The sequence below is a fragment of the Scylla paramamosain genome, unplaced genomic scaffold (assembly GCF_035594125.1).
Source record: "Scylla paramamosain isolate STU-SP2022 unplaced genomic scaffold, ASM3559412v1 Contig19, whole genome shotgun sequence".
NCBI classification, from domain to species: domain Eukaryota; kingdom Metazoa; phylum Arthropoda; class Malacostraca; order Decapoda; family Portunidae; genus Scylla; species Scylla paramamosain.
In genome coordinates, this window is record NW_026973684.1 from 945001 (window position 1) to 962403 (window position 17403).

At 38.3% G+C, this 17403-nt stretch overlaps 1 protein-coding gene and 1 long non-coding RNA gene across 18 annotated transcripts in view; one reads left to right on the forward strand and one right to left on the reverse strand.

The window, feature by feature from the left end:
• The window catches only part of LOC135097380 (uncharacterized), an 80183-nt gene extending 72053 nt beyond the window's left edge, over nucleotides 1–8130 (forward strand). For 9 of the 17 annotated variants that reach the window (XR_010265630.1, XR_010265629.1, XR_010265638.1 and 6 more), the window contains 8 exons: nucleotides 1926–2073; nucleotides 2474–2600; nucleotides 2961–4124; nucleotides 4328–4422; nucleotides 4977–5138; nucleotides 5879–6067; nucleotides 6439–6530; nucleotides 7417–8130. Coding sequence is in view for 4 of the 17 variants with exons in the window: in XM_063999226.1 (XP_063855296.1) it covers nucleotide 4124; nucleotides 4328–4422; nucleotides 4977–5138; nucleotides 5879–6064 (444 nt within the window). In the remaining 13 variants the exon portion in view is untranslated. Of the gene's footprint in view, nucleotides 1–1925; nucleotides 2074–2473; nucleotides 2601–2960; nucleotides 4125–4327; nucleotides 4423–4951; nucleotides 5139–5878; nucleotides 6068–6428; nucleotides 6531–7416 lie in introns of all 17 variants that reach the window. The other 8 variants (XR_010265635.1, XR_010265639.1, XR_010265637.1 and 5 more) reach the window with 8 other exon arrangements.
• Nucleotides 7791–10526, reverse strand: LOC135097381 (uncharacterized). The gene is made up of 3 exons (XR_010265641.1): nucleotides 9298–10526; nucleotides 8353–8509; nucleotides 7791–7930 (listed from the first exon to the last, which is right to left on the reverse strand). It is a non-coding gene; the product is annotated as an uncharacterized LOC135097381 (long non-coding RNA).
• Between the last annotated feature and the right edge of the window lie 6877 nt (nucleotides 10527–17403).

The window sequence follows — 17403 nt, forward strand, 5'->3', positions numbered from 1 at the left end:
GGTGTCATCTGGTTGAAATAGAGGAGGGAAAGAAGAAGAAGCAAAGTTATTGGAGATATTTTTGGCTAGATGCCAGAAATCACGAGGGGAGTTAGATCTTGAAAGGTTTTGACATTTTCTGTTAATGAATGTTTTTTGGCAAGTTGGAGAACAGACTTGGCATGGTTCCGGGCAGAAATATAAAGTGCATGAGATTCTGGTGATGGAAGGCTTAAGTACCTTTTGTGGGCCACCTCTCTATCATGTATAGCACGAGAACAAGCTGTGTTAAACCAAGGTTTAGAAGGTTTAGGACGAGAAAAAGAGTGAGGAATGTACGCCTCCATGCCAGACACTATCACCTCTGTTATGTGCTCAGCACACAAAGACGGGTCTCTTACACGGAAGCAGTAGTCATTCCAAGGAAAATCAGCAAAATACCTCCTCAGGTCCCCCCAACTAGCAGAGGCAAAACGCCAGAGGCACCTTCGCTTGGGGGGATCCTGAGGAGGGATTGGAGTGATAGGACAAGATAAAGATATGAGATTGTGATCGGAGGAGCCCAATGGAGAAGAAAGGGTGACAGCATAAGCAGAAGGATTAGAGGTCAGGAAAAGGTCAAGAATGTTGGGCTTATCTCCAAGACAGTCAGGAATACGAGTAGGGTGTTGCACCAATTGCTCTAGGTCATGGAGGATAGCAAAGTTGTAGGCTAGTTCACCAGGATGGTCTGTGAAGGGAGATGAAAGCCAAAGCTGGTGGTGAACATTGAAGTCTCCAAGAATGGAGATCTCTGCAAAAGGGATGAGGATCAGAATGTGCTCCACTTTGGAAGTTAAGTAGTCAAAGAATTTCTTATAGTCAGAGGAGTTAGGTGAGGGGTATACAGCACAGATAAATTTAGTATGAGAATGACTCTGTAGTCGTAGCCAGATGGTGGAAAACTCGGAAGATTCAAGAGTGTGGACACGAGAGCAGGTTAAGTCATTGCGCACATAAACGCAGCATCCAGCTTTGGATCTAAAATGAGGATAGAGAAAGTAGGAGGGAACAGAAAAGGGGCTACTGTCAGTTGCCTCAGACACCTGAGTTTCAGTGAGGAAAAGAAGATGAGGTTTAGGAGAGGAGAGGTGGTGTTCTACAGATTGAAAATTAGATCTTAGACTGCCAATGTTGCAGAAGTTAATGAAGAAAAAGTTGAAGGGGGTGTCAAGACACTCAGGGTCGTCGACAGAAAGGCAGTCCGACCTGGGGACATTTATGGTCCCCTCCCCTGATGGGGACTCCGAGGCTGGTGTAGGAGTTGCCATGATGATTTTAAAATTTTTGAGTGAAGGGTGTGTGTGTTATTAGGTGCTTGTAGTTTTGTGTGGAGGAAGAGAGTCGTCTTTAGAGGGCAGGCTGTGACTGCCCCCTTGTGTTGTGAGACACAAAGGGAAACGTTCAGTGAGGTCACAGCTGGGTTTAATGATAAGTTCACAGCACCCCCTGAACAGTGCTTTAGACCTCACTGGGAGTAATTATCGTTTCGGCAGGTGTCTACTGCCTCCTCTCTCAGTCTTGTTGTACTTTTCATGCTTGATATTTGCTTGTTTGTGTTTTTGTATTGATTTTTGTTTTGTTTTTGTTGTTTATTTGTAATGTTTTGTAAATGTTTTGTGAGTTGTGTTAGTGTTTGATGTTGTTTGTTGTGTTTGTAATGTTGCTGTGTGCCTATTGATTGGGAGGTGATGGTGGTTAGTGTGTGTGTGTGTGTGTGTGTGTGTGTGTGTGTGTGTGTGTGTGTGTGTGTGTGTGTGTGTGTTACTACTACTACTACTACTACTACTACTACTACTACTACTACTACTACTACTACTAGGTCAGCCTTGCTACTTCCCTTAGTACACTTGAATACCTCCATCAGATCCCCTCTTAATCTACTACTACTAGTACTACTGTTGCAGGCACAGGTGCAGGGGTGCCTCAACATGCCAGCCACCTACAACACTGTGGTGGCACGGACACAGTTAGCACACCAGTTTTACGAGCACGTCAGTGAGGTAGCCAGAATGTGTTGCCAACTTGTTCATGACCAGCACCTGCAGCAGCAAGGTCAGGTTAAGTTAGTTAAGTTTTTCATATGTGAATGTTGTGACTGTCAAAATGGAGGTCACAAGGGTTTTCTGAGGGTCACAGGGGTTCTGAATGTGACGGGGAAAGAGGAAGAAGGAGAGGAAAGGTGGAGAAGAAAGGTAGAGAGGAAGAAAGAGGGAAAGATGAAGAAGAGAAGAGGGAACAAAGAGGAAGAGGAGATAATTGTTAAGAATTTGTCTCTCTTCTTCTCTTCCTCTTTCTTTCCTCATTTCTCATTTCGTTGACTGTTTTGTTTAATTTGCTGTAGTCTGCACTCCTCCCTCCACTACTACTACTACTACTACTACTACTACTACTACTACTACTACTACTACTACTACTACTACTACTACTACTACTACTACTACCACTACTGCAGGCTGGGCAGCAGTGGTGGCCAGCTTGGAGGACATTGTGGCAGCCTTCAGAGCAAGACATGACGCATTCCAGCAAAACTTTGTGGAGTATCTCAGTGGCCGGGAGGAGAAGGTTGCCCTGCTTCAGTTGTGAGTTTGTGCATGTGTGTGTCAGGATTGGAGGAAAGGTGGAGGGAACATGGAGGGAGGTCTGTGAGGGAGGAGAGGCCTGGAGGTAACTTGTGGAGGGAGATATGGAGAAGGGAAAGGAGGGAGGTGGAGGGGAAAATGTGTGGCTGCCATGTCAGACTATCTAATGAAAGCACTACTTTAACTACAAAGCATATGTCACAGGATTAAGGGAAAGGTGGAGGGAACATGGGGGAAGGCCTGTGAGGGAAGAGAAGCCTGGAAATAACTTGTGGAGGGAGATATGGAGGAGAGAAGAGAGGGAGGTGGAGAGAATGTCTTGCATATTTTTTTTTTATTACTTACAAGTCTCTCCTGCAGTTGTGTGTGTCTCCACTCTTCCTGGCAACTCACCAATGGGGAGAGGAGGAGGAGGAGGAGGAGGAGAAGAGAGAAGAGAGGAGGAAAGAGATAGAAAAATGGTTGGAGTGTGTAGTGTAGGATAATGACTATGATTGGGCTGACTTGCTGTATCTTGATTTATTGATTGATTCAGCCTGCAAATTTAATGTCAACATAAACACAGCATACCTCAATATCATGTAACTCCCTTCAATATCTTGTAACTTCACCCAGTAAACAGAAGAATAACATAAGATGAACACATATCCCATTCTATTATTCACTATTGCAATGACACACGATACATATAAAATAGTACTCACAAAATGACCGCCCATCATCAGCCAAGGCAGACTTCACCATATGTCTGATTACAGCATTACCCCAACTATGCTGCAAAGTTACACTTAATCAAATCCTCCTATCAGCACCGCATTCAATATAACACCAACCAATATGCACAATCAGCGGCATAACATAAGTCAAACAAATCAGAGAAATAATGTTATCACAAAACTCACCTCAGTCAAACAACCGCCACTCACCCCTGACAGGCACCAACTGTACCTCTGCCTACCTTCCCCCTACACCCTGAGTGCGGTATAATATATATCCGTGTTACATACACAGACCCTAAAAGAAAACTTCCTCTTGACAAACAAATACACATTACTAACCAATACCAAACTTGTTAATAAGTAAGAAAACAATATATGTATCTCAATAATAATTACAATTCTTGTCATATATGCCAATAACAATTATACAGTAACTGGAATACAACCCGTGTCTACACCTCTTTCCAACCAATGACAGCGACACACACTGCCCGCTCCACATTCAAAGGTGCCAACATTGACATTATAATTCTAATATGATGAGAATCATATTACAGAGTGTATGAGTGTGTGTCTGTCTGTCACTACTACTACTACTACTACTACTGCTACTACTAGTTTTGAAGAGGACCTGAAGCTACTGGCAAGGATTCCAGTCTTCCCTGAATTCTTTTTGGGGAAGACACAAGAGGAAGAGGAAGAGGAGGAAGCTGGGAAGAAGAGGACAAGCACAGCACAGAAGAAAAGGAGGAAGAGCAGGAGGATGAGAAGAGGGCAGGAGGAGGAGGAGGAGGAAAAAGAGAAAGTAAGTTGTTTTTGTTGTTGTTGTTGTTGTTGTTGTTGTTGTTGTTGTTGTTGTTGTTGTAAATAAAAATAATTGTTGATATCTCTCTCTCTCTCTCTCTCTCTCTCTCTCTCTCTCTCTCTCTCTCTCTCTCTCTCTCTCTCTCTCTCTCTCTCTCTCTCTCTCTCTCTCTCTCTCTCTCTCTCTCTCTCTCTCTCTGTCAGTGAGGCAAGTGTCACTGCTGGACTGGATCAGCGCCAAGGACAGCCAAAGTGACGTCAGACAGATTGCCCAACTCTGCTGCAGGGGACTGGCCCAGGTGTGTGTGTGTGTGTGTGTGTGTGTGTGCAACAGGGTGTTAGGGTGTCAGGTATTCACATCTAATTCTTGATACATAATTCTGTTTCCATAGGATTGAATCAAGTTTGTAATCTTGCATTGTTTAACAAGTTGAGTTGTCACATTTGTCTTTAAGCTGGCTCCCCCTCCCCCTGTGTTAGAATATTACATATTTTCAAGGTCACAGGGACACTGAGCTGGGTTCTCAAGGGTGTTTCTCCTGTCACTAATGCAGAAATGTTGTTAATCTGTCACTGTAACTGTAAAAGCATCCTTGAAAACCCATGTCATTTTAACTAGAGCCTTTTAAAAGAGTGTTTCTCGTGTCAGTAATGCAGAAATGTTAATGTGTCACTACAACCATAAAAACTCCCTTGAAAATCTGCTTCACTTCAACTAGAACCTTTTAAAAGAGTGTTTCTCCTGTCAGTAATGCAGAAATGTTAATCTGTCACTGCAACCATAAAAACCCCTGAAAACCCATATCAACAAGACACACACACACACAGCACCAATACTGCTGCTGCCACACAGATCAACAAGGGGCTGCTGAAACTAGTGGGGCAAGAGGTCAGCGCTGTGCTTCGAGAGGCAGACCGGCCACAGATGAAGGGGCTCGGTGAGCACCTGTGTGGCCTGGAGCAGCTCATGCATGATGCCGCCTACATGGTGCAGGAGCAGAGCAATTTCTCACAGGTACTCCTTCATATCTCCCTCCACAAGTTACCTCCACACTTCTTCCTCACAGACCTTCCTCCATCTTTCCTCCACCTTCCCTCCAATCCTGACTATCCTGTGACTCTTGCTTCATAGTTAAAATAGTGTTTTTGTTAGATAGTCTGACATCACAGCCAGCCATTTTCCCCTCAAGTTATCTCCATGTTTCTGCTTACTTACAAATTTCCTCCATCTTTTCTCCATTTTCCCTCCAATTCTGACTATCCTGTGACTCTTAAAAGAGTGATTTTGTTAGATGGTATGACATCACAGCCAACCATTTTCCCCTCCATAAGTGTCTTTTCTTTCCTCCATATCTTTCCACAGCTTCCCTCCAGGATCTTCAAATATGATAGCCTATTTAGACCTGGTACATTACAATAGACAGACACAGCCCAGGCAACCAGGGACCCTACTTGTACACTAGTGGCCAATATTAGAGTGTGTGTGTGTGTGTGTGTGTGTGTGTGTGTGTGTGTGTGTGTGTGTGTGTGTGTGTGTGTGTGTGTGTGTGCGCACACGCGTGCGCTCTCCTGTAGGTGTGGAAGAGTGGGTGGAGTGGAGTAAATAGTAGAATGTTGGTGATTTATTGAGTGACAGCAGGGATGTTGGTAGAGTGCCAGGCCAGTGACTTGCTGCTGGCTTGTGCTGTGCAGCAGTTGCAGCATTCAACTATTGCTGTGACCTCTTGCTGAGACCTGTCTCTCTGTACATCTCAGAAGGCCAACTTTTGCCCAAGAGCGATGCCCCCAGAGGCCCCCAGACCAGCATTCCTCAAGTCTCTCCCAAGACACCACCTGCCATGCCATCTGAAGATGCACAACGTGGCTTTGCAGCACACCACACCACAGGCCGGTGACTCCCGTGCACCACTTGATAGGGAATGGTGTGTCTGTTGGCAGTGAGTGGTGAGACAAGTGTTGGTCTTGTTGTACTTGGTAGTCAGCATGTTCACTGGGTTCAAACTGTACCTCATGTATCCATGTTTGACAAGACCACTCTTCTCACATTCAAATAATAATAGTAGATTTGTGTTAGAGATCCCAGTGAAAATGTGAAAATATTTGAAATACTTAGTGTCACTTACTTAATGAGAAGACTTGAATTGCTGTCGCATCTTTGCTCAGCAGTGAGGCGGCTGGAGTTGTGAAGCAAGTGTGGCAGATAGCCCTGCGCTGCCGGTGCAGAGATGTGTTGTTGACACATCTCTGTACAAGCCCACAATTATTATTTGACATCAGATAATGCAACATTTATTTATTGATTTAGTTTTTGGCAGAGGGTGGTGCTGTGAAGCTGGTGGCACAGGGGCTGACCAGGGTTCTGCAGAACAGCACACCACAGCAGCAGCAGCAGCAGCAGGAGCATTGTGTCAGTGTTTAAGCTTCAGTATCTTTGATGATAGTGTTTAAATATACTATGTTGGTCTGTTTATTAGCATTCACATTAATTTGCTTTGCTTAGTCTTCATTTGTTCTTTATTTAATGTTTGCATATATATAATTGTTTAGTCTTTTATTGAGATTAATTTTTCCCTGTGTGTTTATTGTGTTGGCAAATGTCTTCCCCTTTACAAGCTTACTCCTTGTTATATAGGTCAGTTCAAAGTGGAGCATTTTGACTCAATACTTGACTCACTGTACTCATCATCAACCCGTGTCCTGTACTTTGTGTACAAGCTTCCATATATTTGAGTTGTGCATCTAATACACCCTTCACTATTTACTTGTTGAGCCTCGCTTCATTCACGCAGGATACAACAAAACGAAGCCTGTCCATTTTGTGTCCATTTTTTATTCTAGGCACTCTACAAGATGCAGCATTTGTGTATGTAATGTGTGTGTGTGTGTGTGTGTGTGTGTGTGTGTGTGACACTTATTGGTGAGGGGCTGTGGGGAGTCACTGTGGAGAACATACTGTGGAGCTGTGGGCTGAGAAGAGAAGAGAAGAGAAAGAGAAAAGAGAGAGAGAGAGAGAGAGAGAGAGAGAGAGAGAGAGAGAGAGAGAGAGAGAGAGAGAGAGAGAGAGAGAGAGAGAGAGAGAGAGAGAGAGAGAGAGAGAGAGAGAGAGAGGGTAAGGCTAGCATGAATGAGTGTGAAGTGAAGCAGGTGTTGAGTGTTGTTGATGCAGGGGTGAGATGTTACTCAATGTTGTTCATCACAGGAGAGGTGTTGTTCAGTGTTGTTGATGCAGGGAAGAGGTGATACTCAGTGTTATTCATCATAGGAGAGGTGTTGTTCAGTGCTGTTCATTGCAGGTGAGGGAAGACACAGCATGTTGAGGCAAGGCAGCAGCTGTGGAGGAGTGGACAGCTGCACCACTGACACCACCACCACCACCACTGCTCAATGCTGCTGCTGCTGCTGCTGCTGCTACTACTACTACTACTACTACTACTACTACTACTACTACTACTACTACTCTACTACTACTACTACTACTACTACTACTACTACTACTACTACTACTACTACTACTCTACTACTACTACTACTACTGCTGCTGCTGCTGCTGCTGCTGCTGCTGCTGCTGGTTCTGCTTCTGCTGCTGCTGCTGTTCCCCTCCTCCTCCCAGCACAGAAACAGACTGTGGGGTCCTGCCACAATGCGGCTCTCTCCTGCAGGACATGTTCTCGTCACCTTCATGTCCCGGACGCGTGCATAGACTTGTGCCTCAGTAGCCTGGCCGCAACAGACTGCAGCTGTGTGCTGTGCTGTGGCTGGCCAACAGGAGGGGGCGGGCAAGCTGGCCACCCTCTGCATCACCACCTGCTGGGGAAAGAAGAGCACCGTTGTTGTCATCTTTGTTTTCCTTCTTTTTCCTTTTGTTTTCCTTCACTGTTTGCAGGGAATGGTGGCAGAATTTGTTGATGTTGTTGTTGTTATCTGTTTGTTATTAAATGATGTGTTCATTGTGTTGTTGTTATTGTTGTTGTTTTGTGTGTGTGATGAACAAAAGCAGTCCACAGTTACTGGTGTTTGTTTTCCCCTTCAACTGTATACAAACATAAAGGGCTGGCTAGAAGTACAGTAGTAGTAGTAGTAGTAGTACAATTACCAGTATATTTCAACAAATGCTGGAACTACTACTACTAAAAATATATAATCCAGGACCTCTACTATCATTTTTACTACTATATTGAGCATTACTATTACCACTACTATCTATTCTACTAACACCACTGCCACCACACCTTGCTCAGCCTGGTCCTGTGCCCTGGCCAGCTGCTGGAGGAGGAGGTGGTGGATGCCCTCTCCTGCTAGTTGTGGTGGTGGTGGTGGTGTGTGGCTGTAGGGGTGGCTCTGACAGACAAAACGGGTTCACCACACACGGCCCACTAGTTGTCTCTTCTGCAACAGTGATGACAGGTCAGGTTTGGTTGAGTGAGGTGAGGCCAACACTCAGAAGGCCTATACACACTTAAAAACACAAAAAAAAACACACAAGACACAAACAGAGGCTGGGTTGTGCTAACACTCAGAATGACTACATAAAATACAGAGTGCTGGGGTTTGGGAAGAGGAAGAAAAGCACTACGGGCAAATGTAAAATGTGAAGTGGAAAGATGAACAAAATGACGGCAGTGGACAGTTTGAGAGTCAGTGTGTGGATGATGATAATACTCTAAAAACACAATGTGTCTGACAAGCAAGTATTATTTTCAACTCTTCATTGCAAAACAATACAAAATGTCCATTATTCCTGTCAAACTTTGCTTTTGTGGCTTTTAGAATATTTTTTTTTCTCCAAATAGCTAAATTTCACCATTTTCCAGATGGTGTGACAGAGAATTTTACATGCCACCAATGACATCTCAAGTTGTGTCACCACCAAAAAGAACTGTTTGAATGAAAATGTGCAAATACATCAATCCCAAACATTTCCTTGAGGAACACCACCAGCAACAGCCCTGGACACTGCCTCTAATTCCACCACAACACAACCCTTGCACTAACCTGTCACGTGGAGCTGAAGCAGAGGCCTCACTCAGGTCAACAGCCCTGGACACTGCCTCTAATTACACCACAACACAACTCTTGCACTAAGCTGTCATGTGGGGCTGAAGCAGAGGCCTCACTCAGGTCAACAGCCCTGGACACTGCCTCTAATTACACCACAACACAACTCTTGCACTAACCTGTCATGTGGGGCTGTAGCAGAGGTCTCACTCAGGTCAACAAAGGTGCTCATCATTCAAGGCTTTGCTCCAACCTTTAAAATGCCTTTACAAAAACAAAAAATGTTCAGAGCACTAAAGGAACTTGTGGCTTTTGAGAGAGAGAGAGAGAGTGTGGCAGGGAGGTGGTGATGGTGACAGCCAGGGACAGCTCCACATGGGGCTCCATCAGCACCACCCATAGCAGGATCAACAACAACAACAACAACAACACTGGTCTGTGCTAGCTCCTCTGGGGCTCTGCTGTGACTGGGGATAGTCAGATAGTACACTGCTTTGGTCAATAGTTAAAACTATGGGTTTCCTTTGTGGTTTTGTGTTGAAAATGTTACTATCAATGTTTTTTTGCTCTTCAAATATGACTATATTTTTTGTGATGTATAATTTAGTCCCTCACTTTATGGATAGTCAGATGGTGTTCTATTTTGGGGCTAATAGTCAAAATAGTTCAAAATTGTGTTTTTTGGGGGTTTATGTTTCAAGGCCTCCTCTGTGAAATCCTTGACTACCTGAGTCTGCTGTGCCTCTGGATAGTCAGATAGTAAACTATTTTATGGGTGATGGCTAAAATTGTGTTTTTGGTGTTTTTTTAGTATGAAATTTTTTTTAGGAGGGGGATGACTTCACAAAATGGTGTACTATTTTGAACAAAACACCACAAAAAACATCCCATCATAGCAAAATAGTCCAAAATCATGTACTATCCTGCCAAGACAGTTAAAAATGGTCAACTTCTACCAAAATAGTGCAAGATGGCATACTATCCCAGCAGAACAGCCTGGGATAGTGTACTACTAACCTTTGACCCACATGTAGGCAGCAGCAGCAGCAGCAGCCACAGCAAAGACTATCAGGAATAGTACAAAGGCAAGGGCTCCAGACTATTTGCCATGGCTTGACTAACGCCACACCGGATAGTCTTGGGAGGTGTGCCTTGTCCTCAGCATGCACCAGACATATATATACTATCCAGAGCTGTAGTAGTAGTAGTTGTAGGTAGTAGTAGTAGTAGTTTGGTTATGTTAGGTAAGACAAAAGAGCAGGAGGAGGAGAAAAATTGTAGTAGTAGTAGCAGTAGTAGTTTGGTTAGATTAAATTAGGTGAAGGAAGAAGAAGAAGAAGAAGAAGAAGAAGAAGAAGAAGAAGAAGAAGAAGAAGAAGAAGAAGAAGAAGAAGAAGAAGAAGAAGAAGAAGAAGAAGAAGAAGAAGAAGAAGAAGAAGAAGAAGAAGAAGAAGAAGAAGAAGAAGAAGAAGAAGAAGAAGAAGAAGAAGAAGAAGAAGAAGAAGAAGAAGAAGAAGAAGAAGAAGAAGAAGAAGAAGAAGAAGAAGAAGAAGAAGAAGAAGAAGAAGAAGAAGAAGAAGAAGAAGAAGAAGAAGAAGAAGAAGAAGAAGAAGAAGAAGAAGAAGAAGAAGAAGAAGAAGAAGAAGAAGAAGAAGAAGAAGAAGAAGAAGAAGAAGAAGACGACATCTCCTCTTATTCCTTCTTCTCCTCCTCCTCCTCATCATCATCATCAGCAGCAGCAGCAGCACCAGCATCACAGCAACACAACCGGCGGCGTGGTCGTGCTGCTTTTAAATTCCACCGAAAATGCACCGAGGAGACGCGGGAATGTAGGGAAATTGTTTGTTATTTTTGTTAATATTTTCTCTCTCTCTCTCTCTCTCTCTCTACTTCAATCTTATGTCACCTAACCCCTGTCTGGAAATAAAAAAGAAACAAAACGCTCAGAGGACTTTACATATCACGAACAAACAAGGTATTAATTAATAACGAGAGAGAGAGAGAGAGAGAGAGAGAGAGAGAGAGAGAGAGAGAGAGAGAGAGAGAGAGAGAGAGAGAGAGAGAGAATGTTTATACTTCACTAAGTACACATGTATGTACTGTGATGTCCAGGTAACAAAAGCCAAAAGACAAGGAGTCCGTGCACCACAACATTTGGTTCTCTTGCGCAACACAAGAGAGACATGAAAGCAAGGGTGGACTTTGCCGCGGCACAGGCAGCGTCACATCTCAGGCCTGGGCACACAGAGAGCAATGTCTACAGCGACACTGGCACACCTGTCTCAGCAAACACTTTGAGACGCCTGCATGTACTGGATGGCACGATGAAACACTCGCCAAGAGAAAAGTGCGAGGCAAGCAGCCAGCAGAGCGAGGGGCAGGCGCCGTTTTCTGGAGATGCAGTCATTTGCACTCTTGCTCACACGTCCTTCACATTCATCAACAGCTTTTCATACTTTTTGTTGTTGTTTATAGATAAATGCTCTATGATCGACACTGACCCTTTTTTTCTTTTTTATCAAAATAAAAGAAAACATTTAAGAAAATATTTTTCATACGAATAAAAATGTTTTCTAATAATTATTCTCATAATTATTAATTTTACGACGACTTGTTAAAAAAGTAGTTATTGACAGACCTAGAAAAAATGCTCCCCTGCATGACGAACTACTTCAAACACTGACTGAATTAAAAGGTTGAAGAGTTATGTTGCAATTAGCAAGACCATCTTCTATTTTACATATTTTTATTTTTCTATTTTTTTCTTTTTCATAAATCTGGTTGTAACTCTTCATGAACATGTTTCACGACAGTACGCATCTACACAAAAAGTATCATTAAGCTACAGTGATATTTAGTGACGTGAAAATAATACGGGGAAATACCCCAACTTTACACCTACTATTATGGGCCCTCGTGGCCCAGTGGGTAGAGTGATGGACTTTGGAGTTTTGAGTGAGGGACGCCGGGGTTCAAACCCCACTCAGAACTCACAAGAAACTTCAAGGGCATCCATCCTCTCCAAGAAACTTCAAGGGCATCCTCTCCATCGCCACGTGTGCCTAACAAGCACACAACACCACGTGGTGATGGAGCTTCGTCACCACGTGTGCCTAACAAACACACAATAGGTGACGGAGCTGCCCACGGGAGGTGAGAGAGCAACACCTCCCTGTGCCCCTCCACGGGAGGTGAGAGCTGCAAGGGACACTATATTATCAAATAATTATATTATTTTTATTATACCCATGATTAAATACTTCTACTACCCATTAATACTTCTACTACCACTACTACTGCTACTACCACTACCACTACTACTACCATGTTTACAACCACCCTCGCTAGAGGTAGGGTAGATGATTTTTCTTTTTTCTTTATATTTTTTTCACATATGAATCCGTTATTTTACTGCTTATTTTCTTCTACCTACTCGCCTCTAGCGAGGGTGGTTGTAAACATAGTAGTAGTAGTAGTGGTAGTAGAAGTATTAATGGTTATAATAATAATAATATTATTATCATATATATATATATATATATATATATATATATATATATATATATATATATATATATATATATATATATATATATATATATATATATATATATATGATAATAATATTATTATTATTATATATTATATATAATATATTATATATAATATTAATAATATAATATATAATAATATATAATATATAATAATATATATATATATATATATATATATATATATATATATATATATATATATATATATATATATATATATATATATATATATATATATATATATATATACTTAATTTTATTACAGTATATTTATTTCATTTTTACTTTCATTAGTTTTTTATTTTTCTTTCCTTTTCTTTATTTATTTTTGTTTATTTATTTATTTATTTCATTTTTTATTTATTTTTTTTTTTTTTGCACATACTTCCTAAATAATTTTTGTTGAAGTTGATTTTTTCTTTCTTTTTTCTTCATTTCATTCTCTTGAACAAATTGTATTTTTCTCTCTTATATAAATATTTTATTTTTACTATATATTTATTTTTTCATGCTTTTTTATTTATTTTTTTTTTGTTCTCTTCGAGAAATTGTCATTTTCACATATGCATTCATTATTTTACTACACTTTTCTTTTTTTTTCCCTTTTAATTTCTTTGCATGTTTTTTTTTCCAAAGAAATAATGTTGTTAGTGCATGAAAAACAAGACACTAATTTGTTTTGTTAAAATACTTTTATCCTCTTCATCATGTTAAGTTTTTCACACATACGTCCATAATGTCTTTCCTTTTTTCTTTTTTTTTTTTTTTTGTTATTTTTTTATCCTTTTCAATTTACATTTCTCGGACATATATACGTAATTTTACTGCATTTTTTCTTTCTTCTTTGTTATATTTCATCCTCTTCAACAAGTTCCGCTTTTCACGCAAACATCCATAATTGCAGGGCGCATTTTCCTTTTTTTTTTGTATTTTCTTTTACATCCTCTTGAACGTGTTACGTCTTGTTTACAAATATATCTTTTCGTCTTTATTTTTCAAGTTACGTGTTTTTATTTTTTTCCTTTTATTTTATTCTTTTTTCCTTTATTCTTTTTCATCATGTTTAACTCACACATACTATATACATATTTTTCTACAACATTATTTTTATCTTTTCTTCATGTCATCCTCCTGGACAACTTACGACTTTCACACTTATATACATACGTAACTGTATTGCAAGATTCTGCTCTTTTATTTTTATTTTTTTTCACGTTTCAGTTTGTTTTTTATTCTCATCAGTAAGTCATATGTTTCCCCTTTTTCTTTGTTTTCCTGTTTCTTTGTTTTATTTCATCGTCTCACACAAGTAACCCTTTTCTCACAAACATCCCTAATTAGGGTACATGATTTTTCTTTTTTCTTTATATTTTTTCACATATCAATCCGTTATTTTACTGCTTATTTTCTTCTTTTTTCGTTTTCTTTTCTTTTTAATCCTCTTTATATATATATATATATATATATATATATATATATATATATATATATATATATATATATATATATATATATATATATATATATATATATATATATATATATATATATATATATATATATATATATATATAGTAAATCTATATAAAAGATTTACTACAATTTTTTTTTCCTTTATTTCGGATTTTTCCACCGCAATAATGTTGGTCCTGCATGAAAGGCAAGGCTCAGACTCATGCAGGATAAAAAAAAAAAAAAAGACAATTTATCTTCTTCATCAAGTAAGTTTTTCACGCATCCATCCATAATCTTAGCACCTGTTTCTTTTTTTTTTATCTTTTTTTTTCCTTATTCTCTTTAAATAACTTTTCTTGTATTTTTTCATTTTTTTTATTTCATCTTTTTTATTCTTCAAGTTTCTTTTTTTTACACACACTATATACATATATTCAGGAACATATATTCTCTTTTTTTCTTTTCTTTATTTCATCCTCTTGAACAAGCTACGGTTTTCACACTTATATACATAATTTTATTATAGAATATTCTTCTTCTTTTTTCTTTTCTTTTTTTTTTTTTTTTAGCGTTTTTTTTATTTAATGATTTTCTTCACATATCTTTTTGACATTTCTTCGTATTTTCGTTTTCCTTCGTGTAATTTCATTCTCTTGGATGAATCCATCCATAATTGTTACATTTTTTTCTTTTTCTTTGCATTTTTTTTACAAAGACGTCCATTGTTTTACATTTGTTTTTCTTGCCGCATGAAAAGCAAGGCTCAAGTTTATGTAGGAAAAAAAGTTAATTTATCCTCTTCATCAAATTAACTTTTTCACACATGCTTCAATAATTTTACTACATTTTTTTCTTTTTTTTCTTTTTTGTCCTTTTCAAGTTACGTTTTTCCCATTGATATACATCATTTTACTATTTTTTTTATTTCCTTTTTTCTGTTTTATTTTTTTACGTTACGGTTTTCACACATATACATAATTGTATTACAATATCTTGTTTTTTTTTCTTTATTTTTTACTTTTATTCACATTTTCACGTTTTTATTTTTGCATTCTCTTGAAAGATATATTTTTCACATTTTTCACATTTTCTTTTCTTTGTTTTTCCCTCTCGGACAAATCCCGCTGTTCACACAAACATCCACATTGCATATTTATTTCCTTTATTTTTTCACAAATGCATCCATTATTTTGGTTTATATTTTGTTGGTTTTTCTTTTCCTGTTTTAATTCTTTTTGGGGAACGTTTTTAACACACACATGTAAAATTTTAATACATTATTTTCTTTTTTTCGTGTTTTTTTTTTTTTCATTTATTTCAGAGAAAATGTTCTTCCTGCGTGACGAGCAAGGCTCAGATTCTTGCAGAAAAACACACAATTCGTCCTCTTCTTCACGCTGTCTTTCTTTTTCACACAGGCATCCTTCATTTTACTGCATATCTTTTATTTTTTTTTACTTAATTCTTTTCTTTTTTTGTAATTTTCAGGTTTTTGTTTTCCTTACATAATTTTACTACCTACTCCTTTTTTCCTATTATTTTTTTATCCTCTTGATCAAGTTACGCTTTCCACACAAACATCGATAATATTATTACAGCACATATTTTACTTTTTCTTTGATTTTTTCTTTTTTCTTTTTTTTCTTAAACTCTAAGTTACGTTTTTCATTTTTTTAAAATTTGTGTTCTTATTATTTTTTTCTTTATTTTTTTTCATGATCAAGTTTTTTTCTTTCACACATGATATATGCATATTTTTCTTCAACGTTTTTCTTTCCTTTCTTTCATCCTACTGAGCAAGTTACGGTTTTTACAATTATGCACATAATTGTATGAGAGAGAGAGAGAGAGAGAGAGAGAGAGAGAGAGAGAGAGAGAGAGAGAGAGAGAGAGAGAGAGAGAGAGAGAGAGAATGTTTATACTTCACTAAGTACACATGTATGTACTGTGATGTCCAGGTAACAAAAGCCAAAAGACAAGGAGTCCGCGCACCACAACATTTGGTTCTCTTGCGCAACACAAGAGAGCCATGAAAGCAAGGGTGGACTTTGCCTCATAAATCTGGTTGTAACTCCTCATGAACATGTTTCACGACAGTACGCATCTACACAAAAAGTATCATTAAGCTACAGTGATATTTAGTGACGTGAAAACAATACGGGGAAATACCCAACTTTACACCTACTATTATGGGCCCTCGTGGCCCAGTGGGTAGAGTGATGGACTTTGGAGTTTTGAGTGAGGGACGCCGGGGTTCAAACCCCACTCAGAACTCACAAGAAACTTCAAGGGCATCCATCCTCTCCAAGAAACTTCAAGAAACTTCAAGGGCATCCTCTCCATCGCCACGTGTGCCTAACAAGCACACAATAGGTGACGGAGCTGCCCACGGGAGGTGAGAGAGCAACACCTCCCTGTGCCCCTCCACGGGAGGTGAGAGCTGCAAGGGGCACTATATTATCAAATAATATTATTATTATTATCATACCCATTAATACTTCTACTACCCATTAATACTTCTACTACCACTACTACTATTACTACTACTACTATGTTTACAACCACCCTCGCTAGAGGTAGGGTAGATGATTTTTATTTTTTCTTTATATTTTTCACATATGAATCCGTTATTTTACTGCTTATTTTCTTCTACCTACTCGCCTCTAGCGAGGGTGCTTGTAAACATAGTAGTAGTACATGTAGTGGTGGTAGTAGTAGAAGTATAATAGGTATAATAATAATAATATTATATATATATATATATATATATATATATATATATATATATATATATATATATATATATATATATATATATATATATATATATATATATATATATATATATATATATATATATATATATATATATATATATATATATATATATATATATATATATATATATATATATATATATATATATATATATATATATATATACTTAATTTTATTACAATATATTTTTTTTCATTTTTACTTTCATTATTTTTATTTTTTATTTTTTTTATTTATTTATCTTTATTTATTTATTTATTTATTTATTTCATTTTTTTATTTATTTTTTTGCACATACTTCCTAAATAATTTTTGTTGAAGTTGATTTTTCTTTTTTTTTCTTCATTTCATTCTCTTGAACAAATTGTCTTTTCCTCTCCTATATAAATATTTTCTTTACTTACTATATATTTATTTTTTCATGCTTTTTATTTTTTTTTTTTTTGTTCTCTTCGAGAAATTGTTATTTTCACATATGCATTCATTATTTTACTATAC